A 25,910-nucleotide genomic window follows, 5' to 3' on the forward strand; every position below is an offset into this window, starting at 1 on the left:
TCACTAAAATCTATTGCAGTGTCTCACATTTAAAAATTCAATTTCCAGGTGCCTCTTAAGTTAGAAAAATTTCAAAAACATGTTAAGGATGATGTTCACAACAGATGGGTGGAATGCACACCCCTTTTCTACTAACAGCTCAGTGTGGTGTGGATCTCAACTGCCCTGAGGCTGCATTTAAATGCGCAAAGTGAATGAGCTGCCCCATGGTTTTGTTTCAAGTTATTTTTCATAGGCACCCAAATCTCTTTTCCTAGACCTTACTTAGGAAGCAATATGCAAAGAAGACTAATATTGATAAATAATGATAATTTAACTGCATAAATATTATTGGCCAGTCCTCATTTGCCAAACATTAGTCCAAGTATTACGCTTCTTTACAGAGTCCATTTCAAATGAGTCAAATTTATATACTTAAAAGATCAAGAAAAAGTATAAAAATAAACCATTATAAGAGATTGATAATGCTGGGCAGGCTTTGCCTTTTTTTTTTTAGCTTTTTTCCCTCCATCAAGAGGCAGAAATTCAATGGGTTCATATCATCATCATGTTGGTTAGAGAGTGACTGATCTATTTAGTGCAAAATAACCAGACATACTACAGTAAGTCTCTCTGACATAGAATAAGATACAAACAATGTGTCTTACCTTAAATTTTCTGAGCTGAATTCTGACTCTAGAAATTTAAGGAACTGTTCTCTCCCAACTGGGTCTTTCAGTGCTTCATCCATGCCAAAACCCCATCGTTTTACCCTCTGCTGGCTTGGTTCTTTGCTTTCGGAGATAAAACAAAGCCAAATATATTCCTTTCACTACCAATTCTATCTTCTGTGATTACATTTCCCTTCAGAATCATATATACTGGGGAAGTTCCCATCTTTAACATATCTTTCAGAAAAAAATATCTGTGACTGATGGTTTTGCATGAAATTATGTTGAGGTATATGTTAGGCATTAACAGTGGTATCTAATGTTTATTGAGCATTAGGTGCTTAGTGCTCTAGACGGATTCTCTCTTTTAGATATTTTCCTGCAACTTTATGAGACAGGTACTGTTATGTTCTCACTATATAGATGAAGAAATCAAGGCACAAAGAGAGTTATAACTTGCCAATGTCTGAGAGGTAATAAGGGGCAATAGTCTAGACATTTTGACCTCAAAGCTCATTTCTTAGCTAGTATACAATGCCGTCTTGAGGTGGTATGTTGTACTGGGGGAAAATGCATTGGGAACCAAAAGGCCTCAATTCTGGTTATGAGTCTGCTGTTGATGAAAAGTGTGACCTAATCCTAGCTGAGTCACAACGTTCTGGGGCCCAAATTCCTCATCTATAAAATCTAGAACTTATGGATGAAGACTTTGCACTTGTCAAACATTTAAGAACACTGGATGTGGGTAAAGGAAAGAAAAGGTCCATAAACACAGTTTAGTGAAGTGCCACTAAGTACAAAATCCTCACTCTGTAGAGTAAGAGGTGCTACTCTTTTCATGACTGTCAAGATCAGTGATCTAAGTCTTCCCTTCTCAGGAAGGAAATCAGGAAGTCTTAAATTGTGCCTTGGTTTTCTTAAGAAGTCAGTTCTCTTGTCAGATTCTCTTAGAGTGTTTATGGTAAGTTCATTTTGTTTTAAAATTGAATTTATAAAGGCCTACTTGTATTGGGCTTAAATAAGTATGGATTTAGCATTCATTTTGCTTGAATACAGCAAAATGAACGTGGCCCTGTGGATTTTCAAAGAAGCTAAAACAATGCACTAAGTTTCAAGAACTGAAGATCTCAACTCTGAATAGTCTATTCTGAAACTCTTATCCCTCTAATTTTGTGCCAGTCCTCCGGAAATGCAAATCTGAACACAAATGCAAGTATCTAAGGTTCAAAAACCATTACCTTGAATGAGAACTTTATATCATGAGCTAATAGAGACAGTAAAACTGACCTTACAGTTATCAGCTATAGAATTCTTCCTATTTCAACTAAACCCTGAAATAAGTGAAATACTTGAAGAGAAGAGAAAATGTCACATACCTTGCTTCGAGTTCCCAGAAAGTAGTATCATCAGACAGCCATGGATTAGAAGGGTCAGGTGGCACAAGAAATGGGTCATATTCTAAATATTGTTCCGTGTAACTTAACAGACTAGAGAGAAAAAACATTTTCATCTTCCTTAGTTTTTCTGGCTGAGGTTATATCCAGCCCAAAATAAGGAATACAATATAAAAAAGTCTGGCCAAGGAATTGCTTGCTTATAGAGTAAAATCTAATGGCAGTTTTTATGTTTCGGTAACTTACACGCATCAACTGGTGCATCTTGGGAGGGAAATGTGGCTAAGGAGTCCATGTCTACTCATGCCTAATCCAAGTGAGGCAACACCCCTCCATTCAAATGAAGCAAAATGGAAGGCATCAGTGTGTAAAAAGCAGTGCTAAGAGTCAGTTCCAAACTTTAGTCAACCAGTCCACCCACAGCTGAATTGATTTTAGCCAACTTGGAGAACGGGTTAAAAGGGAATTTTTGTCAAAAGTATTTACAGGAGTTAGGTAAAGGGCAAAGCACTAACATTTCTTAAAAAATCTGTATTCAAAAAAAGAAAGAAAAGAAAAAGATGGAGAGGAGAGGAAAGAAGTTGGAGAGGTAGGATTTGACAATGCTCCAAAGTAAAGAAGATGCGTGCCATTAATAACAGATTTAAATGAAGAAATGAAAATATCTAAAATCTGTGTTTAATTCAAATTCTGAAGTCATGCAGTAACTGAAAAGTGTGAATGTTAAGATGAATTTACAGAGAGGCCCTAAGTTGCCAAAAAGAAACTTGATAAATTGAAAGTTTCATTTCTCTCAGCAGGAGTGAAAAATTCAACTCCTCGGAATTGTCCTCTGTATCTGATTCTGGTTGCATAGGATTGGATCTCTACAGATTGAAGATAGTAATGATCATTCTGTCATTTAAACTATAACAGAAGAGTTCTTTGGAAGTTTTCTATGTGCAAAATGGAAAAACAAAATAACATTTCTTACAGGATTCCATTTTTAGTGCATTTGACTGTCACATGAAATTTTTTTATTTATACGGGTATCTTGAAATACTTACCTATCAGCAACTTTTGACATTTTTAACCGATGTCTGTCTAACTGTATTTGCCAATATTTAATCTGAAAAGAGTTAAAGAAGTAGTTAAATAAGTAGTGACATTTTCATAATTTTCAACTCTAAATTCTGATAGACTGGGCAATTCTAAATAAGAATATGTTCTAAGTAAAATTTCAAAAGTCTGAAAAATCAAATGAGACAGCTCTGAAAATTAAAGTGTTTGAATATAAACATAGCCAATATCACTTTAGAACAGCAATGAATTTGAACATTCTGCATGCTTTAACAAAATGTAACTTTATTTTAAAAATGTTCTAGAGATTGTAAACATTTATTCATAGTGAATAACCAAATTAGAATCACTCCCCAATATTGAATTGAGAAAATAAACATATGTGTTATTTGTACTATAATTTCAAAGTAAATCCTACTTCCTAGGACTAGCCCAAGAAAGCATCAATGATACATGTTTTGGGAATAATTTTGTCAACATTTCAGGACAAACACATGGACCTAATCATATATGGAAAACTGTAAAACTCTCTAAATTACTTTCCATTCACTGTGATTATAAATATACCAGAAAAAGTATTATTACACTATTGATAAACCATATCACAATAACATATTAGGGGAAAAGAATAAAAAGGGGAAAAAGCCCCATGACCAAGCTAATCAAGAGATTTCACTATTATTTGATTTAAGAGACACTGGTGTTTGCTTTGAAATATGGCTTGGAGGCAAAACTATTGATCAATTAGTGAAACAAGACACGATGTATACCATAACTGTACACCAGTGTTAATAAGGGAGAACTTCAAGAGGCTTATGGAGAGCAGTACCAGGAGAATAAGAAAAAGCACTCTGTGAAGATCATGTCACAAGACTGGATACATAAACACATGACTCAGTGTGACCAGCTTCTTGTCTTCTCCTTCTTCAAGAAGAGCTCCAGAGTATGAAAAAACTCTTGAAATGGAGGCATCTAAACAGCAGTGTGCATCCTTTTTAAAAATTGGTTAGAGGACGCAGGATTTGGGGAATTAAAGAGTGAAGAGATTTGGAAACCATCTGCATATAGTGATACATTTCCAGGTGACTACATATCTTACAATTAAATGATTTCACTACCTTTTAACTGCAACTCTTCTCTATGAAACAGTCAACCACACAAGTAACTTTTTTAAAACCCCTCCCATTAACATTCACCAGGTAGTCTTTATAGCTACTACTCTGTAAACCGTCAGCAGGTCATTTTATAGACTGACCCACCTGTTGTTGTAACTCATCTTCTGTTGGAGGTTTCATTTCTGGTGTGGGTGTGTGGGTAGGACTGTGACTTCTAATGTCATTTTGTAAACCATAGACAGACTATATTAAAGTAAAAAAGAAATATGTTAGGACAAAATACCATTTATAGTCACAGACTTTCTAAAAGGTAATTTTGTGTTATATATTCAGCAAGGTAACTCAAAGTTTTGCTGCATATTTGATGAAGCTTCTTATTAAAATTCAAAGGCACTGCTATCATAAATATCATATGAATATAAAATAGAAGCACAGCTCTTTGAAAAAATATGTGGTTAGATTATTAACTTTGACAGAATAATTGATTATATGGAAAGAACATGGTAAGTCTGATAATAAGATTCGGGGGTGGACTGAGAGTACTAAGTTGGGGAACAACAACACGATATAACATTTAATAAGTGCTGATTTCAGAATAAAATAAGGGTGGATATAGAATAGAATAAAAATTTAATAAGCCAAAAGAAAACGAAAATAATTTGAGTTTTAAAGAATGGAATACTGAGGAGAGAGACAAAGTTAACAATTCCATTGTTGATTTAGTCTCGGCTAGTATGATCAAAGACACCCCAGAGTGCTCCAACTTTCCCAACTCGGCTATTTGGTTGTTTACCTCACCGTACTGGCCTTCCCATTCCGTGGCCACTGGGTGCTTTTTGCAAACAAAGTTTTCACTTTGGAATTCTTGATGCCCCAGTGCTTCTTTTGTATTTTGTCAAAAGGTCAAACCTATTACTTAGGGATATTCTTTTTTGAGAAAGACCTATTATGGGGGGGCTGGTTGGCTCAGTCTGGTAAGTGTCTGCCTTCAGCTCAGGTCATAATCCCAGGCCCTGGAATTGAGCTCCGAGCCCCGAGTTAGACTCCCTGCTCAGTGGCAAGTCGGCTTCTCCCTCTGCCCCTCCCCCTGCTCATTCTCTCTTTCTCTCTCAAATAAATAAAATCTTAAAAAAGAAAAGACCTATTGCCTAGTAAGTACAAATAAAGATCTGGAGACTTAAAAAGACAAAAAAATCTTCAACTGAGAGTGAGACATCTCACATGTCAACTCAAGGGAGAAGCCAAATAGCTTTTTCTTTAATATCAAAGAATTATTATTTTAAAATAAAGGATTTAATATGAGCTATGGAGCACTGTTTCTTTGGACATGAGGATGAGAGGTAAGGACATAAAACTTCATGAGCCCACAAAATTAAAGTTACCAGATAGTTTTGGAAGAAACTCTTAAAATCAGAAAAGGGTAGATCCAGATGCTTAACTGAGCCAATTTTCAGGTTCATCACCAACTTCACCAGTATCTCTAAATTCGAAGGTGTTTTGTTCTGGACCTGTTTTCACTCAGACTCTATCTTTTCTTAATGTTCACCTGTTGGTTTTATACCTGGACCCTCTGGATGGACTTGGTTTTTCCCTTGTAATTCCCCATTACTTTGCTCTTAGGCTTTCTTCAGTAGATTTTGACTTGGCTTTAACTTACCTGAACCATCCACTTTAGACTGTCTTTGGTAAGTCTTTCAATCTGCCCTCTCTTGACCTCATCTCAACCTCTGGGAACTCAGGTTCTATCACCAGGCAACAATTTCAACCCAATGATCAGCACATATGCTGTGAATTAATTATTAATAGGACTGAACCGAATGGCTTAAACTTCCTCTGTTCTTTCATTTAATCATTCAACATCTATTGAACACCTATTATATGCTGGATATAATGCTGAGCATTAGGGATACAGAAGTAAACAAAGATAGATACGTTTTCTCCTCCACTGGAACTCACAACTTAGTGGAGGGAAACATGTTACACAAATAATCACACAAATAAACACACGATTAAAACTGTGATAAGTGTTATGAAAGAAGATAATAACGGGAGCATAGGGCCTGAAGTACAAGGAGACTTAATCTCCACCAAAGAAACAGAAAAGGCCTATGTGAACTACTAACAGTCATCTCTGAACTTTGAACTCTGAAGTAACTGGTGAGGTTGATTTTTAAAAATTAGGCAAGTGTCGGGCACCTGGGTGGCTCAGATGGTTAAGCGTCTGCCTTCGGCTCAGGTCATGATCCCAGGGTCCTGGGATCGAGTCCCGCATCGGGCTCCCTGCTCCTTGGGAGCCTGCTTCTCCCTCTGCCTCTCTCTCTCTCTCTCTCTCTCTGTGTCTCTCATGAATAAACAAATAAAATCTTTAAAAAAAATAAAAAAATAAAAATTAGGCAAGTGTTGCCATTTGCAACAACATGGATGGAACTGGAGGGTGTTATGCTGAGCAAAATAAGTCAATCAGAGAAAGACATGTATCATATGACCTCACTGATATGAGGAATTCTTAATCTCAGGAAACAAACTGAGGGTTGCTGGAGTGGTCGGGGGTGGGAGGGAGGGGGTGGCTGGGTGATAGACATTGGGGAGGGTATGTGCTATGGTGAGCACTGTGAATTGTGCAAGACTGTGGAATCACAGATCTGTACCTCTGAAACAAATAATGCAAGATATGTTAAGGAAAAAAAAAGAAGAAGAAGATAGCAGGAGGGGAAGAATGAAGGGGGGAAATCGGAGGGGGAGACGAACCATGAGAGACGATGGACTCTGAAAAACAAACTGAGGGTTCTAGAGGGGAGGGGGGTAGGGGGATGGGTTAGCCTGGTGATGGGTATTAAAGAGGGCACGTTCTGCGTGGAGCACTGGGTGTTATGCACAAACAATGAATCATGGAACACTACATCACAAACTAATGATGTAATGTATGGTGATTAACATAACAATAAAATAAATAAATAAATAAAAAATAAATAGACTGCATTTAAGTTTGCTAATAAATAAAAAAAGAAAATTAATGATGTACGGTGATTAACATAACAATAAAAATTAAAAAAATAAAAATTAAGCAAATGAAAGATCAATTATTCAATAATCATAGACAATAAATGTAGACATTTTCCAAGGTTTACAATTTTTCAGTTGTAGACATTCATTTATGATAAAGAAAATAAAAAGACTCTAAAGCTTGAACACTGCATTCTTGTTTACCTTAGTTTAATTACTTAAAGTCCTTAATAAAAATCTATACTCAAGTAAATAATGCTTATAAGGTAAGAGAGCTGACTGTTTTAACAGTAAGTTTTGTGGTTAAGATTAAAAATAATTAAAAAGACTGCTAGAAAAGTACTGCATTTTATGGTATCATGGAAATAAACTGATCTATAAACTATCTTCTGCTTCCACATTTCTATGATTGTTTCCATATGCATGCATAGCACATAGGCTCAGGAAGTTCCATTAAGAACCAAATCCCTGGGAGGTGGTGTTTAAAGCAGCCCTCCAGCAGCCTCGCTACCAGCTCTGGGCTCTGAGGTTACTATGGAGTTTCCGTTTCATGTAGGTAAACATCAGGAGTTCTCTCTTTCATCAGTCAGGATGGCTTTCATTTTCTGGGGACCAGTGAAAGCTTTTAACTTTGATTCTTGGCTACAGTGAAAGTGGCCATGAATAATGAAGTTTTATGTACAGGGCTTATTTTAGGGACAAAGGAGGTAAGGAAATTGATCCTACTTTGGCAGACAAGTTCTAAGGATCATTTGAAATGTAAAAGTTTTCAATTTTTTTAGAAAAAGGAACTATATTAAAATATTGGCCTAGAGCTGGTGGAGTAGAGCTAGCAAAAGGTAGGTCTGGAGAGGAAGGGACATGAAATTGTCTCAATGGGGGGAAATAAAATTAACCAATTGGGATCCATTTTGAGTCATTAGCAAAGCTAGTTACCAATCAAGATGCTTTGACTTGATGAATATACCCATTTATTTAAATCCAGGGTGCCTGAACAAGCTTTTTTCACATAGGGTACCATCCAAATGAATACTGGGTAAGTTATTCATAAAATGAAACAGATCTGACTTTCTACATAAACCCGTTCATATGTGATTTCCCTTCACACCTTAGAAGAAGTCTAAGAAAATGCTCTCCTACTTTTATCTTTGGCAGGCGGTGGGGAGGAGGCGCTGCTTTAAAACAGAAAGTAAAGAGTACAGGAAGCTTTTATGCCTTTCTATGTGGAGTGAAATCTCTGGGGTTTTTCCAACTGGTGGTGGAGGGAGGGGATCTTTCTCTTTCTTCTGAATTGTTCAGCTCGACCAGACAATGGATTGGGACCACATCTGCTGGTGTGTGGAGGAAACCAGTGCACAAAGAGAGCAGAGAAAAGAGGGCATGGGAGAGTGAGCGAGAACCCTGATGAGTCCCTGGGCCTGTCACCCCCAGGGGCTAACTCTGCCCTGCAAACTCCCAAGGGTTTAGAATATTCCCTGCTTTTTGCTATTTTGAGCAGAATGTTTGTTGCCTGCCACTTGACTATACTTCTTACTTAAAACCCTTTTGTTACCCTAAAGCATGAGTAGTTTCTTCTGTTAAAATTAAAATTCCACATTATGCATATACAAGTGAGGAAATGCCAATTTTTTTCTGTATAAACCGTTTTATGTATAAACAGCCACTGCATTAAAAGCATGAAAACTAGACATTTAATCATGAATTTCCTAACTGTTCCTCCAGAATGTGCACATTAGCTATTATGTAAAATACGAAGTGTCTTAATGCCTAAATGAAGGTGACAGAAAAAAGAAAAGTAACGAGACAAGAAACAGCTTACTTTTGTTTTGAAATATGGGTCCTGAAGTTATAGGAAGCAATCCAACATGGATCCATTCTGTGATGGTTAATTTTATGTGTCAAGCTGGCTGGGCCACAGTGCTCAGATATTTGATCAAACATTATTATTATTCTGGATATTTCTTTGAGGATGTTTTTGAATGAGATTAAAATGTAAATCAGCAGACTTTGAATAAAGCCAATGGCCCTCCATAATGTGGGTGGGCCTCATTCAATCAGCTGAAAGCCTGGACAGAACACAGAGACTTCCTCCAAGCAAGTGGGAATTCTGTCAGCAGATGGCATTTCTTCCCTGGGACTCTAGCCACTGGCCTATCTCTTCAGGTTTGGGGCTTGGCAAGCCTCTACAACTGCATGAGACAATTTCTTAAAATAAATCTTTCTCTCTCTCTCTCCCTCGCTCTGTCTCCGTCTTTCTCTCCTGCACCCTTTGGGGAACCCTGGCTGATACACAGCCTGACCTATTTAATTAAAGTTTTAGAAACAGACTGAAAGAAAATCAGGTACACAGTTGCCCTTAAAATTTGCCTAGATTAGGCTGGTTTCTTTCTGGCTATGCTACATTACCATTCCTTCATAAAAACGTAAGGAAATACATTCCACCTACTTTGTATTTTAGTAAAGACAGATTTAGAAACTGACTGATCCTAAATACTTAAAAATAGCTCAAATCAGATGTACTTCTAAGCTTTCTCTTCATATGTTTGATAAATATTCCAATCCTTGATATTCTTTAGGTACATGTGATGGATTACTGCTTTAAGGATTTACTGGGTCCCTTATTCTTGTTATGATATATCATCATGAGAAATATTATTACAGCTGACTGTCAAAGAAATGAACAGCAGCTCTCTTTGCTAAGGGCAGCATCTGTGTGCAAAAATGAATTACAATCCAGGGGTTCCACTTTCTTACCAGAAGAAGTTTAAAACAGAGGGTGGTCACACCATTAAGAGAATGAGCAAAGGACATAGTCGGATTAGCTATGGAAGGCAAAGATAGTTTCCAAGGTGATAGGCTGGCCTCTGCCATTTCTGTTTAAGGCTTGCAGTCCCACAGAATTGCCCCCTCCACAAGGACAGAACTGTGAAAACTTCAGAGGGTGGTGGGACAGTTTGTTGATGGCCATGTATTTTTTGTAATAAAATGGGGTGGTGATTTAGAATCCCAAATCATTCAAATTCCCTTGATAACATGTTATGGACTGAGTTGCAACCCTCCGAAATTCATGTTGGAATCCTAATCTCCAATGTGACTATATATGGAGATGGAGTCTATGAGAAGGTAGTCAAGGTTAAAGGAAGTCATCGGGTAGGATCCTAATCCCATGGAGCTGGTGTCCTTACAAGAGGGACAGACACCCGAGCTCTATCTCTGCCATGTGAGGACACAGCAAGAAGGCAGCTGTCTACAGGCCAGGAGGAGAGCTCTCACCAAAGACCCAACTTGATCTGGGACTTCTAGTCTCCAGAACTGTGTGTAAATGAATTTCCATTATGTAAGCCACCCAGGTTGTGGCATTTTGTTATGGTTGCTTGAGCAGACTAATATATACCACTTAACACAATTACATGGTTATAGATGTATAGACATTTGTCTGCTTCTTCACTGTGTGCACTCTCATTAGACCATGAGCTGTGGGAGCAAGGTCATGCCTGCCCCATCTACCGCCGAATACCTAAAACCAGTACATACCTGGCATAAAGTAGAGACTTGTTAAATCTGACTGAATGGGTCATTCCAGTTACTAACCAAATTGAGCTAATGTAGCAGTGGTCATAAATCTATAAGACAAACCAGTATGTGACTTAAAGAGTCCTATAACTTTCTATGTAAAATAACATGATTTGTGAAGATTCTAGCAAATTCAACACTTCTGACTCTGAGAAGCTATATATCTATATCTATATCAAAAAGTGAAAAAAAAAATCAGCATTCTCCAATTGTTGAAGACAAGGGCATACATGCTACTTGTTGTAGCATTCTTCAGAATTTTTGTTTTTCTCTGGTAATTTCAGGTTATGGAGCTCTGCAGTTAGGCCTTGCAGTTCTACCATTATTGATTCACAGGAAATTAGACCACAACTGAGACACTTAGAGCTCAGTGATTCCAGCTCTACAGCATTTCACCTTGCTAGGCCTGGTATTTTCCCATCATTAAGTGAGGGCTGATAGTATGTGAAGCACAGCATTACCAATTAATGCTTTTCAAGTTTTCAAAAAAAAAACACAATGCCATGTGTAGCACTGGTAAGACATCAGTACCATGTAGCATTAAGAACACAGTATAAATGATGGCTTTCTTATCTGTAAGTCCTATCTGTCCATCCATATGCTTTCTCCTCTGAGTCAGAGCATATCTCAGTTGGTGTCTGTTGGGAAAGCTTGACACAAAGTGAGGTATTATGAAAAGTAATTCTTCAAAATTCAGAAGTAGTGATGGGTGGCTGAATGTGCTTTTTGGAGAGATGATTGCAGCTCTGAATGCTGTTCCACAGCACAAAACCAGTCCCCAGTGCCCTGAGGCTGTGCTGTGCATAGAGGAGGGAAGGAACTGCGTGAGGCCAGTCACAAGAGAGCAGGGCCAACAAGCCTGGTTTGGTCTGGCTTTGCCTCTTCCTCTCAGAGAGCTCCTAGGGGCAAAAGCTTTGGAGCACTGCACCTGAGTGGTTTTGTGGCACTTTTCCTGTGGCTTCTTTATCCTGACATCAAGGTAAACTGCCTTAAAAGAAAGAAAAGGTCCTTGGATCACACTGGGGCCTCATGATGTTTATATTTCTAAGGATGGAAGAAAAAGACAACAAGAAATAAGACTACAAAAAGAAATGTTTAGTACCTATTGGAAAACCCTAATTCCACATAAGGAAAAAGCCATGAAAAGGAAGGTCTTGAGCTTTGTGGAATGCTTTAATCCAGTGGTGCCAACCTTGCTTGGTCTGTGTCCTCAGCTCAGAAATTCTTATGTGCATCAGGTGTTTTTCATGGAATGAATAAAAATGCTTTCTGCGTGTATGTGCTACTTTAAAAAATATGGAGGTACTATGGCTGTGTATTTTCAAGAGATTGTTTAAAATGTCACTGAATTCTGGATAGCTTTTTGTTTGTTTGTTATGTATTCTCTCACATAACAGACACCAAACAAACATACGACCACTATCTTATGGTTATGTCACAAAATTCTGGTGTTAAAAGGGGATCCTCATACAAACTCTGTAGTTATATGTCTTTATGATGTCCCTTTTCCCCTCATAATTTTCTCTAAAAATGCCCTTCTCTCATCAATATCACTTTTCTCAGATAATCTCCATCTGTGTTTCCTCATCCCATGGGCTCTGAAAGAGAAGCCTTTCTCTGCTGATGATCCTTCCTTTCGATGGAAAGAGGAGGTGCCCTCAGCATCCTTGCCCCCCATCACAGCCCCCTGCATGCCCTGGGACCTGTGTGTGCTGGAGAACCACGATAGGAGTACTTCCTCAGGACAGATGGACTGACAGAAGACCAGGGTTTGAGCTGCCAGATTTTCTTCTAGCCAAGAAACAAGGAAAAGCAAGGAAGATGCTAGAAGATACTCCAGGAAGTGGGCAAAAGGTTTTTGACTGATGTCCTCCAAATAGTGCAACCCATACCAAGATCAGCACAGCAAACATGGATATTACCTTCCGTGTTTTGTGTGGGTTTCTCATTCTGGATGACTTCTTAATGTCCACTTCAGTGGTATTTACACAACCAGGCTGAAAATGGAAAAACAGAGAGACAAAGGAATCTTTGAGGGTGAGGTTTTTGATCCATGCATTAATGACTTGCCTTCCAGGTCCCTGGGAACTCTTCTAAATGGCCACAGCCACCCTCTCAGCAGAGCCAGTAAAAAGATATATACTCTCACTCCTTGCATAAAAAGGACTTCAGGTAGCATTCTCAAGTAACTTCCAGAAAAACAGGGAAAAGAAATGCATGGGTCTTGCTTGTGAAAGTGGGTGTTGACATTAGTAGTTGCTAAGCCAACAGATTCAGAGCAAGGGTGTCCAAAGATCAAGTGGATCATAGCCCAGCTGGTACCCGCACACAGCCCTGCTCAAAGTGCCTCTCTACGTGAGGTGATACTGTTAAAGCTGTTTGCTTCCCAAGTTGGAAAATTACAGTCTGTTGACCTAGCTCAAGTCCCAGAATGAATTTTTATTGTTCTGGTGCACAGAAATAGAGAGTTGTAAAGCTTCCTTTGTATTTGGAGGAGGAGAGGGAAGGAGGAAGAAAAGAGGGAGAGGGTGGGGGTGAGGAGAAGGGAAGGAGGGAGAGGGAGGAGAGAGGTGGTAGGAGAGATGATGAATCAGGAAAAAGAGAAGAAAGGAGATTCAAGAATACAGGAGACCTTATATCTGCAAAGGTCCTTAGATATCACTTAGTCTTTAGAAGTGAATGGGACAAAGTGGTTATATGGATTGTGTTTCACCAACTTCGAAATTTTGGTACCAGATATAGGGATCTCTGGTACTAGTCAAAAGTATTATGTTGTACAACTCCGCTCAGTTTCTCTGTTTTTTTTTTTTTTTTTTTTTCCCACAGATTGCAAGATCACTAAGACATCAGATATACCTGACAGCAACTCCAGAGAAACCGTGAATGTGGAAAAAGACTTTTGGGCAGTTGGGATGTTGTGGGAGGGGTAGGGGCAAAAAGGCAGCACTGGTGTGATTCCAGAAATAAGCTGTTCTCTACACTCACTGGCAGGCAAGGGGGTTCACTCTCTGTATAATGAGGACACGGGGCATTTTCTTAAACCACCCTGTCCTGATAGCACAGCCACTGGGGCAAAACTCCAGCATAATAGTGTAAGGGATACAGAAGTAAGTAAGGAAAGCCTTTTTTCTTAATTTTTTTCCCTACATATGTTGCATGTGAAATATATATACCACAAACACATAAACACACACACACACTGCACTAAAATGTTAAATAAATCACAAATTTGGTTTGCATATCTATATGGAAATAGCTGTTTCAGCACCATGGTCTGCTTGGCAGAAGAGCACCCACCTGGATTTACTAACTGACACTGAGCAACTCACTTTAGCTACCAGCATCAGACTGATCAATATCTGATATTCTGATTTAATTTTTCTGTGGCTCATTGCGGCATGAGTATTTTTTAAAAGACCCCCAGTGATTTTGATATGCAGCCAGGATTCACAACCATTGATCTAGATGTAACAAAATAATGTTTTGAAAATATTAAAGCAATATTAAAGTGTCTTCACTTCCTATTAGATCTCCATTTCCTTGCAACCTTCCACATGTAAGCCTCACTCCATTAGGAAGGCGAAGCACTGAAATTCTTTAAGCTCTTACTGATTCAGCAAGAGCCAAGCATGGCAAGACAGATCATAGAGATCTTCTTCTATATGTTAAGAGATGGGAATAATGAGGATATGATATAGAGGAAAAAGGGAAGGCATATCTTTCCATGAGCTGGAGAAAAAGAGACCATTTATTATTTATTCAGAAATATTTATTTCTGCGTCTAATTGCCAGATCTTGTGATTTTGTGACAAGTGGTAAAATACAAGGATGAATTATAATCTTCTAATATAATAAGCATAATAAAATGTGAATCAGCACTATGTGGGAGCACAGGACTGTAGAGAAGTTGGCCTGGGCCTTATGCAACGAACATTTCATACATCCATTATTATGCACACCCTCTTGTTTCTCACCAACATGGCAGATAAGTATATATATTTTTAGTATTTGAGCAAATTTGATCCCAATAAGACCATGTGGTCTAATATTTTTAAAATATTAAAAAGGCAGTCATCCTTTTAAGGCGTATATGACATGTACCACTAGCTGGCACCAGGTCCATGTGAAATGTTATGCCTAAACTGGTTTTCTGCACTGCTAAACACAGCTTCCCAATAAGATATAAATAACACTACCGTTACCAAGTAAGCACTCAATACAAATGTTCAAATATGTACTACTGGCCCAATATAATATTAAGTTCATAGTATTGTTCAATTTAAGGAATAATAATGAAGTAATATTTACATTGGCCTAGAAAAGAATCATAAGTTACTTATAGCAACTCAAAGGTGTATTTATTCAACAGAATTAAGCTGTGTTATGACATTACTGGAACACTATTTATTGAAAAGTAGAATTTAATGCCTTGGAATCCATTCCTGAAGTAGTAAAAGGATCATATTATTGAGCAATATTACTGCCACAGTGTTCAAGTAAGTGTCTTAATGAGTTGCAAAGCAGAGCTATTGTGGTTTCATCACTGATTTTACTTAAAAGAATCTGAATACCATTCAGTTCCTGTCACGGCAAAATGCCATTATTAGTTGTAGCAGAAGGCACACTGTACTCAGGATAACTAGGGAAACTTGAGGACTCTTCAGTGAAGAGCAGCATGAAGAGACAATAATCGAGAACTACTCTCTTTAATTCAGTCCCAGCAGCTGAAGTGAAATCGGGCAAAACAATGTCCTAAATGACAAATGAATGGAGATTTAAGAACGAGGTGGCAAACAGAACTGATAATAAGAGACACCCATATTCCTGGAAATCAGGAAAAAGATATGATTCTGGGAAAATTAACATTTTGAATATTGAATGTTGAAATATTTTGAATAATTATTGGTTCAAATGTGATTAAATTACTGGAAAAGACTTATCATTTTGTAACACAGTACAAGTTTTAAAAGTTCAATTTGTCATGTATTGTACCTCAATCATGATTCCTTACTCTTATATAAAGTGATTACAGATTTCAGAGTGTTCTATCTCAGGATATATTTTTTTAAACATCTAATTGAAGATTTTATTTCTGTTCTTGGGTCAGCAGGGCTTACTAAATGCTATATGTGAAGGAAGTTGTTTAAGGTGACTATTCTGGAATTCCTTCCATTCAACCTCCTCTAATAATATTTATTCATTTGATTACTACTTAAACTTATTTGCTGGACACAGAGTCTGGATTATGTAATCCTCTTCAGTGTAGGCTGTGAATGAATTCTGAGAGTCCACAGACAGAAGGACGGCTCTGGCAGCAGAGGGGAGGGAAGTACCATGATGGCTTGGAGCTGTGGATAGTGGTCAGGTCAGGTAGAAATTGCAGCTCGTGGTAAGGACTTTGGTTTAAGTCTAAAGATAAGTGGAGGTCATAAGGGAAGTGATTTATATTTTTAAAAATTCACCTCTCACAAAAATTAACTCAAGACAGATCACAGACCTAAATGTGAAATGCTAAACTATAACCTTCCTAGAAGGTAAGGATCGGAGAAAGTCTAGGTGACCCCGAGTTTGGTGAGGACTTTTTATATACAACAAAAGCACACAGTCCTTGAGAGAAATTGTTGGTAAGTTGGACTTCATTAAAATTAAAAACTTCTGCTCTATGAAAGATAAGCCAGACTGGGAAACAACATTTGCAAATGGTACATCTGATGAAGACAAACATACAAATATACAAAGAATTCTTAAAACTCAACAATGAGAAAATGAACCACCCAATTAAGAAATGTGTAAAAGGTCTGAACAGACACCTCACTGAAGAAGATATACAGATGGCAAATGAGTGTATGAAAAGATGTTATACATCATGTGTCATTAGAGAACTGCAAATTAAAATAAAGTTGAAATACCACTACACCCTTACTAGAATAGCCAGGATCCAGAGTCCTGACGACATCAGATGCTGCAGGGCAGGTGAAGCAGCAAGAACTCTCATTCCTTCCTGGTGGGAATGCAAAATGGTACAGCCCTGTAGTGGAGGCCCTGACAGGTTTTTCTTTTTATTCTTTTTTTGTAATGCAAATGTATGATTTAGGCTTTGATGATCGAGCAACCATTTCAAAGAGGCACCCATTTCAAAGACTGCTATCTCAAAGAAACACATCTTCAGCCACACCACTAGATAAAAAGGCAGGCTGCCTCCCACACTGGGGTTCCTTTGTTTTAGAGATCTTGGTTGATCTCAACAGCTGATCATCTTGGCTACTTGTTTTTGTCTTATTTTTGCTCTTTCTCTTCCATTGCTTTAAATTCCTGCTATTATGTTTTAAATTCACCAATAAAGAGTGAGCCCATGAAGCTCTAAGCCCCCACCTGGACCCTAGTAAAAGCAGTACCCCAGGCCCATGTCCTCCCCCCTCCCCTCAACCTCATTACGTGGCCCCCAATGTGCTATGTAATTAACACGTTCTGTAAGTAATAAACCTTTATTTTTTCAAAGTTTCCTGATAGCTGTTGTGGAAGGGCAACTTGCAGTAACAATAAGAACCACAGAGTTGATCCACCACAACACTGGTTATTGACAGGTTGAGACCAGCACAAAACAAGCCACTTTGGAAGAGTTGTTCAGCCGTTTCTTAGGAAACTAAACCTCCTTTTCCATCTGATCCAACAATTGTACTCCCTAGTATTTATGCAAAAGAGTTGAAAAATGATGTCCTCACAAAAACCTGCACATGGATGTTCAATGCAGCTTTATTCATAATTGCCAAAACTTGACATCCTGCAGTAGGTGAATGGATAAATAACCTGTGGTATGGAATACAATGGAACAGTGTTTAGGGCTAAAAAGAAATAAGCAATGAAACCATGAAAAGACACAGAGGGACCTTAAATGCATATTCTGAAGTGAAAGAAGTCAGTCTGAAAAGGCTACACCATATGATTCCAACTATGACATTTTGGAATAGACAAAACTACGGAGACAGTAAAAAGATCAGTGGTTTCCAGGGGTTAGAGAGAGGGATGGATGATTTGGGCAGAGCACAGAAAATTTTTAGGGTAGTGAAATTATTCAGTATGATACTATAATGGTAGATACATGTCATTATACATTTGTTTAAAGCCATAGAATGTTCAACACCAAGAGTGAAGCCTAATGGAAATTATGGCCCCCAGGTGACAATGATGTGTCAGTGCAGGTTGATTGATTGCAACAAAGGCACCACTCTGGTGAGAGATGCATTTTGAAGCTAGAATCTATAAAATTTGCTGATGGATTGGGTCAAGGAGCACAGTGAGGGAAAAAAAGTCAACGATGACTTCTAGTTATTGGCAACTGGGTGAGGTGGCGTCATTTATTGAGAGGAGTAAGCCTTTGAAAGAAACAAATGTAAACAAAGAGAGAAATCAAGGATGGCTCCTGGATTGCATTTACATACAATTTTAGTATTTTTACTGAAGTCTCCAACCAGAATATAGCTCTTTATGCAGTCAGTGTCAAGATTCATTACCCAGAACATTTCAATATTAATGCTTTTACAATAATCTGGCCCATCCTTTTGTGTCTTTGAACTTTTGCATCACTACAGGCAATAAGAGCGTATCACTGAATGTGCAAAACTAATATCTGATGGTCAGTTATGGAGAACCTGGTGAAGCACCATCCCATTACTCAGCACTTCTACTACACTTCTTTAAATTATTCTCTAGTGCATCCTACCAGACTCTCCTAATCTGTTCTGGTTGAAATCTGACCACTTCCACTTAACATCTAGGAACTGTCTGTTCATCCTTCTGTGATAGTCCCTTTTTATAGACTAGCAGCTGCCACACAGGTGCAAGTATAGCCAGACTGTCACAGTTCTCAACAGGCTACCAAGAGGACTTTAATTAATTTGCTATGGCTCCTTTGTGATCACTGGCATTACTCATGTTTCATGTTCAGCCTTTAAATACTTAAAATATTCCCAACTAGAACTGTTTTGGAATAAAAAAACAAACAAACAAACAACAAAACATTGGCTAGAGGTTGAGTTGTCACACTTAGCTTGAATAAAATATGAGCTCCTTCAGGAAGGGACAATGGTCTGAGGCAGGTGTGCATGAACCTTTCTTTTCTGTTACACTTGGGCCTGCCATTCATACAAGTGGTTGATCGCCCTCCTTTTCTATTTTTTTTTTTTCTTTACAAAATGCTGGTTGCAATTTGAGGACATGCAAAGATTTTCAATTGGGGGATAAAAAAGACCCCTCTGAGACTGAAAACACACACTCCAACTTGCTGTACACTGGGGAGTCCTGGGTTGGCATTTAGGGCACTTTAATAATCTTCAGTGAAGTGGCATTTGGGTAGGCATTATGTTGCTGTCCCTCTGGGATTTCATTCATGGGAGGGTGAGTAGCAACAAAATTTTGGGATTCCTGGTCCATAAGCTTATATCATTAAGTTCCTTAAAACTTTTGACTTTAACTCTTTAAGGTGTTTGTTGAATGTAGGCATGAAACTAAACTAGCTCTCTGATGGCAATGGAAATTGCCCCAGCATGAAAGTTAAGAGCTAAAAAGTAGGAAAATGGATCAGTTAACTGAACTGGTGAAAGCAGTTTTGTAGATATTACTATTGTTAGTACTGGTGATTTAATGGCGTGCTGTAACCAGTGAAGAGGACCAAATAAAATTCCTAATAATATAAATAACTCACAGTAAGTTCAAAAGGCTTATAATAATTGTTAAAATAAATAACAGTGGGACAAGTAGAAAATAACAAGGTCATGAAAATCAGTGGATATTGGAAGTGGCCTTGAATTCAATAGCCTTGAATTACAAAGGATATGGGAGGCTCTTAAGTCATTTATTCCCATTGGAAAAGAGGCTTACTTCGTTCTCTAGGCGAGACACACAGAGAAAGGCTATCCATAACACACACCTCAGCTCAGCAAGACCTCTATAAAGAAGATGAATTTCAAAGACACACTCTGTTGCATTAAACTTGATTTCCAAAAGTAGGAAAAGATAAGCATTTTATTTATCTAGTGGTGTCAGAAAAGAGAATTTCATATAAAGTTATTTTACAGATTACATATTTATCACTAAGTGCCAAAACTCAATTTTATTTTCACCATTAGAAAAACAGATCTTTTAAAATAATTCTCATACATCCTTACATTCTTACACAATTATATCCAAAGCAATGCAATCTTCTTTTGTTGATTCAAGGTCATTTTTGAGAATGACACTTAACTGTGGCATCCTTAAGACAGCAATGCCTGTGAGGGTAGATGGTCCTAACTCTTAGTGTTTTTTGAGCTTTTTAAAAATTTTATTTAATTTTTTGAATGCCTCTGCCTCTGCCTGTCAGTTGTCAGTTTTGATGTTCTCAGTGTCCTTGCCTCCAGCTCCACCCCATCATCCTCTAATCTGTTACTTGGGTTCTGACAGGGGCCAGGAAACCAGACAAATACTTATTGAAAAAACACAGTGTCTAACATTTTAGCAAATGAACCTATCAAAGTACCCAAGTTAGAGTGTGGGTGTTTTAACCATTTCTTTGACTAAAACTTTCGGAGTTGATTCTTGGCTAAATTTTGGATAGAATTAGGTTTTTGGATATGTGGGGAAAGAAGTATAAGAATGGTGACAAAGGAAATGTAAACAAGTTCTCATGATACCTTCTGGAAAACTTATAGGACATAAATATTATACAAGTTAATTGAGTAGATCAGAGTAGATGACATGAAACATTTGTCTGGAGTTCTGAGATAGGGGACGACACAGGGAAGGGGAGATTGTGATTCATTCTGGGCTCTCAGGGGCAGGAGGAAAACCTAAGTGCAGTGAAAGCCTGGGCAGCATCCTATAGGAATGTCTGCCCCAAATCCTGCAAGTGAACAATCATGCACCCTGCTCTATACCAGCTGCCTGTGGGGAAAGCCTTCCAGACATAGCACTAGTTTTAGTTCAGTTGCTCAGAAAGGGTACTGACCAGCCAAGAGCTCCTCTGGCCTCCCCCACACCATTACTCTTCGTCTTTGCAGCAAAGGCCATCACCATCCATCAGGATGTTCATGCCACGACCTGGGAGTCATCAGTGACAACTCGCTTTCCCTTACTTCCCTCATTTCATTCAACAGCAAATCTTGTGCACGTTACCTCCAAACACATCCTGAATTTATCTGTTCCCCCTCGTGCCACCAGCCTGGTCTAAGCTGCCATTATCTCCCACCTGGACTATCTCAGCAGCCTTCTGATTTGTCTTCATCAATTCTTTCTTTCTTTCTCCACTCTACCCCCAAGTTGTTCTCTGCACAGCTGTTAGACTGACCTTTTAAAACTATAGCCATGTCATCATGCTCCTCTTCAAACCTCTGTACACTCCTCATTGCAGAGGTTTCAGATACAAGGCAAACCCTTTGCCATGTTCTACAAAGTGCTACATAAATGGCTTCTGCCTACCTTTCCAACCCCACTTGGTACCTCTTTGCCTCTGCTCACTTCACTCCAACCTCATTGGCCTTCTTCCTGCTCCTCACATGTATCAGGTTCTTCCCTTTGGCCTGGCTGCTACTTCTTTCTCCAGTATTCCATTCTGGTCTGAGAGAGGCCTTACTGGACTACTTGGCCTCCAAACCCTCCCAATCATACCACCCTGCTTTTATTTTTATTTCTAGCACTAGCCTCTACCTGGAGTGTTCTTGTATATTTGTTTGTTTATTTTTTCTCTACCAAAAAGTAAGCTCCTCAAATATAGGGACTTTGTGTGTCTTGTTTAATGTCATCACAAGAGACTGAATTTTTCTGTTACCTAGTAGGTGCTTAATGAATATTTAATGAATAAATAAATAAATAAATGCGAGAAACCATAGATTATACATCATAGTTATTTCTGAATACCACTCATGTTAAAAATACAAAATGAGTTTTATTTACTGTGTTTTGGTATATTGTGCATGTGTGCTTGAGAATATTGGTACCTATAACTTAACTTCCAGACCAACTGGTCATCAACTATCATTATTACCATACATTAATTGAATAGGAAACATATGGTTTAATTCTTCAGTTAGACTTAAAAGAAACATTTCTGGTACAAGAAAATTTAGCTCAAATGTTTTTTCTCTTGAAATGTAAGTAGTCCATCACTTGATAAGTATATATGGCTAATAATATATTGCTTCCAGATTTTACAGCGGTTGAGTACTTAAAAAGCAGGAGGACACTGGGAACTTACAAAGATTCAGTTTCAGAGAAGGCAATATGAAAAACCTCCTCTGCCACTGCATTTATAATTTTGTTTCAAACTATCTCCATTTTGACCTACAAACATTTGAAGACAAATAAAAGCTGTGCTTCTCTGCATTTTCCTCACCTGGATGTTTAAGGCACAGGAGAGTTAAGATAAAACAACTGAACTATAGGACACAATAGTACATCTCATGAATCAGTTTTTGGTTTTCAAAAGCATGTGGGTTTTTAACAATATAAAGTCATTCAATCCATGAACATGGGATGTCTTTCCAATTGTTTGTGTCTTGTTTAACTTTTTTCATCAATATTTTGTAGTTTTCTATATACGTCTTTCACCTCCTTATTTAAGTTTATTCTTAAGTATTTTGTTCTTTTTGTGTGTCCTGTTGTAACTGGAATTATTTTCCTAATTTCCTTTTCAGATAGTTTGTGGTTAGAGATTGGAACCCTTGTGCACTGTTGATGGGAATGCAAATGGTGCTGCCATTATGGAAAACAGTATTGATATTTCTCTAAAAATTAAAAAAAAAACTACCAAAAGATCCAGTAATCCCCCTTCTGGGTATTTATCTAAAACAACTGAAATCAGAATCTCAGAGAGATATTAGTATTCTCATTTTAACTGCAACACAACTCACAACAGTCAAGATGTGGAAACAACCTAAACGTCCCCTGACAAAGGAAAGATAAATAAACTGGGTAAATACATAGAGTAGAATACTATTCAGCCTTAAAAAAAAGAAAGGAAAGAAAGAAAGAAAGAAAGAAAGAAAGAAAGAAAGAAAGAAAGAAAGAAAGAAAGAAAGAAAGAAAGAAAGAAAAAGAAAATCCTGCAATATGTGACAACATGGATGAACCTTGAGGTCATCATGCTAAGTTAAATCAGCCAGACAACCTAGAGGAAATGGATAAATTCTTAGAAATATACAATCTTCCAATACTGAACCAGAAAGAAATAGAAAATCTGAATAGACCATTTATACAAGTAACAAAATTGAATTGGTAATCAAAAACTACCAAAGAATAAAAGTCCAGGACTTTTGGATTGGATGGATTCACAGGTAAATTCTACCAGACATTTAAAGAAGAATTAATACTGATTCTCCTCAAACTATTCCAAAAAATAGAAGAGGAAGGAAAACTTCCAAATACATTCTATGAGGCCAGGATTACCCTGATACCAAACCACACAAAGACATTACAAAAAAATATCTATAGGCCAATAACCCTGATGAACATAGCTGCAAAAATCCTCAACAAAATATTAGCAACCACATACAACTATATATTAAAAAAATCATTTATCACGATCAGGTGGGATTTATTCCTGGGATGCCAGGGTGGTCCAATATTCACAAATCAATCAATGTCACACACCACATCAACAAAACATAGGATAAAAATCATACAATAATTTCAATAGATGCAGAAAAAGCATTTGACAAGGTTCAACATCATTCATGATAAAAATTGTCAACCAAATGGGGTTAGAGGGAACATACCTCAACATAATAAAGGCCATATATGAAAAAGCCACAGCTAATATCATCCTCAAGGGGCAAAAACTGAGAGCTTTTCCCCTAAGGACAGAAACAAGACAAGGATGTCTACCCTTGCCACTTTTATTCAACATAGTACTGGAAGTCCTAGCCACAGCAATCAGACAGAAAAAGAGGTAAGAAGCATCCATATTGGTAAAGAAGAAGTTAACGTCACTATTTCCAGATGACATGATACTATAGACAATCCTAAAGATTCCACCAAAAAACTACTAGAAGTAATAAATAAATTCAGTAAAATGGCAGGATACAAAATTAGAAATTGGTAGCATTTCTATACATTAACAATGAAGCTGCAGAAAGAGAATTTTAAAAAACAACACCACTTACAATTGCAGGAAAAAGATTAAAATACCTAGGAATAAACTTAACTAAAGAGGTGAAAGACCTGTACTCTGAAAACTATAAAACACTCATAAAAGAAAATGAAGATGACGCAAACAAATGGAAAGATATTCTATGCTCATGGATTGTAAGAATTAATATTGTCAAAACATTTGTATTACCAAAAGCAATTTACAAATTCAATGCAATCCCTATCAAAATATCAACAGCATTTTAAAAAACCTAGAACAAATAATACTAAAATTTGTATGGAACCTCAGAAGACCTTGAATAGTCAAAGCAATCCTGACAAAGAACAAAGCTGGAGGTATCACAATTCCAGATTTCAAGATATACCACAAAACTGTAGTAATCAGAAGAGTGTGGTCTTGGCACAAAAATAGACACATGGATCAATAGAAAAGCATAGAGATGCCAGAAATAAACCCACATTTATAAGGTCAATTAATCTATGACAAAGGAAGCAAGAATATACAATGGGGAAAAGATAGTCTGTTCAGTAAATGATACTGGGAAAACTGGACAGCTACATGCAAAAGAATGAAACTGGACTACTTTCTAACATCATAAACAAAAGTAAACTAAAAATAAATTAAAGACCTAAACATGAGACCCGAAATCATAAAATTCCTAGAAGAAAACACAGGGAGTAATTTCTCTGTCATCAGTTATATCAACATTTTTCTAGATACGTCTCCTCAGGCAAGGGAAACAAAAACAAAAACAAATAATTGGGACTACATCAAAACAAAAAGCTTTTGCACAGCAAAAGAAACCATCAAAAACCAAAAAGCACTCTATTGAAAGGGAGGGAGAAGATGTTTGCAAATGATATATCCCATAAGGGGTTAATATGCAATATATATAAAGAATGTATACAAGTCAATACCCCTCCAAAAAATCTTATTAAAAAATGGGCAGAGGACCTGAATAGACATTTTTCCAAGGGAGACATGCAGATGGCCAACAGACACATGAAAAGTTGCTTAACATCACTAATCTTCTGGGAAATGCAAATCAAAACCACAATGAAATATCACCTCATGCCTGTTAGAATGGCTAAAATCAAGAAGACAAGCAACAAGTATTGGCGAGGATGTGGAGAGAAAGGAACCCTTGTGCATTGTTGGTGGGAATGCAAACTTGTGCAGCCACTGTGGAAAACAGTATGGAGTTTCTTCAAAGAGTTAAAAATAGAACTACCCTATGATCCAGCAATTACACTACTGGGTATTTATGCAAAGAATAAAACAACACTAAATCAAAGGGATACATGCACTTATGTTTATTGCAGCATTATTTACAATAGCCAAGACATGGAAATAACTTATGTGTCCACAAATAGACAAATGGATAAGGAAAATGTGGTATATATACACAATGGAATATTATGTAGCCATAAAAAGGATGAGATCTTGACATCTGTGACACGGATGGACCTCGAGGGTATTATGATAAGTGAAATAAGTCAGACTGATAAAGAGAAATACCATATGATTCCACTCATAAGTGGAATCTAAAAAAAATGAATAAATAAAAAAGCAGAATCAGAACTGTAAATACAGAGAACAAACTGATGGCTGCCAGAGAAGAAGAGGGTGGGGGGTTGGGCAAAATGAGTGAAGAGGAGAGGGAGATACAGGCCTCCAGTTATGGAATGATTAAGTCATGGAAATAAGCAGAACATAAGGAATACAGTCAATGATATTGTAGTAGTGATGTAATAGGACAAATGGTAGCTATTCTTGTGATGAACATAGCATAATGTATAAACTTGTTAAATTACTAAGTTGTACACCTGAAACTAATGTAACATGGTGTGTCAGCTATTATATTCAAAAAAGATAAATACAAATAAATTCATAAATAAGCCAGTCATAGAAAGACAAATACTATACAATTGCACTTTTATGAGGTATCTAAAATAGTCAAATTCAGAATCAAAAGGTGGAATGGTAGTTTCCAGGG

General features: G+C 37.5%; 1 protein-coding gene across 14 annotated transcripts in view; it reads right to left on the reverse strand.

Moving 5' to 3' along the window:
- Positions 1-25,910, reverse strand: part of RGS7 (regulator of G protein signaling 7) — a 556,606-nt gene that overhangs the window by 28,683 nt on the left and 502,013 nt on the right. For 12 of the 14 annotated variants that reach the window (XM_027611450.2, XM_027611454.2, XM_027611448.2 and 9 more), the window contains 5 exons: positions 12,717-12,791; positions 4,363-4,461; positions 3,091-3,152; positions 2,027-2,137; positions 648-773 (listed from right to left, as the gene is read on the reverse strand). In XM_027611450.2, the coding sequence (XP_027467251.2) occupies positions 648-773; positions 2,027-2,137; positions 3,091-3,152; positions 4,363-4,461; positions 12,717-12,791 (473 nt within the window). The remainder of the gene's footprint in view (positions 1-647; positions 774-2,026; positions 2,138-3,090; positions 3,153-4,362; positions 4,462-12,716; positions 12,792-25,910) is intronic. The other 2 variants (XM_027611453.2, XM_027611452.2) reach the window with 2 other exon arrangements.

The sequence above is a fragment of the Zalophus californianus genome, chromosome 10 (genome assembly GCF_009762305.2).
Source record: "Zalophus californianus isolate mZalCal1 chromosome 10, mZalCal1.pri.v2, whole genome shotgun sequence".
Taxonomy (NCBI): Eukaryota; Metazoa; Chordata; class Mammalia; order Carnivora; family Otariidae; genus Zalophus; species Zalophus californianus.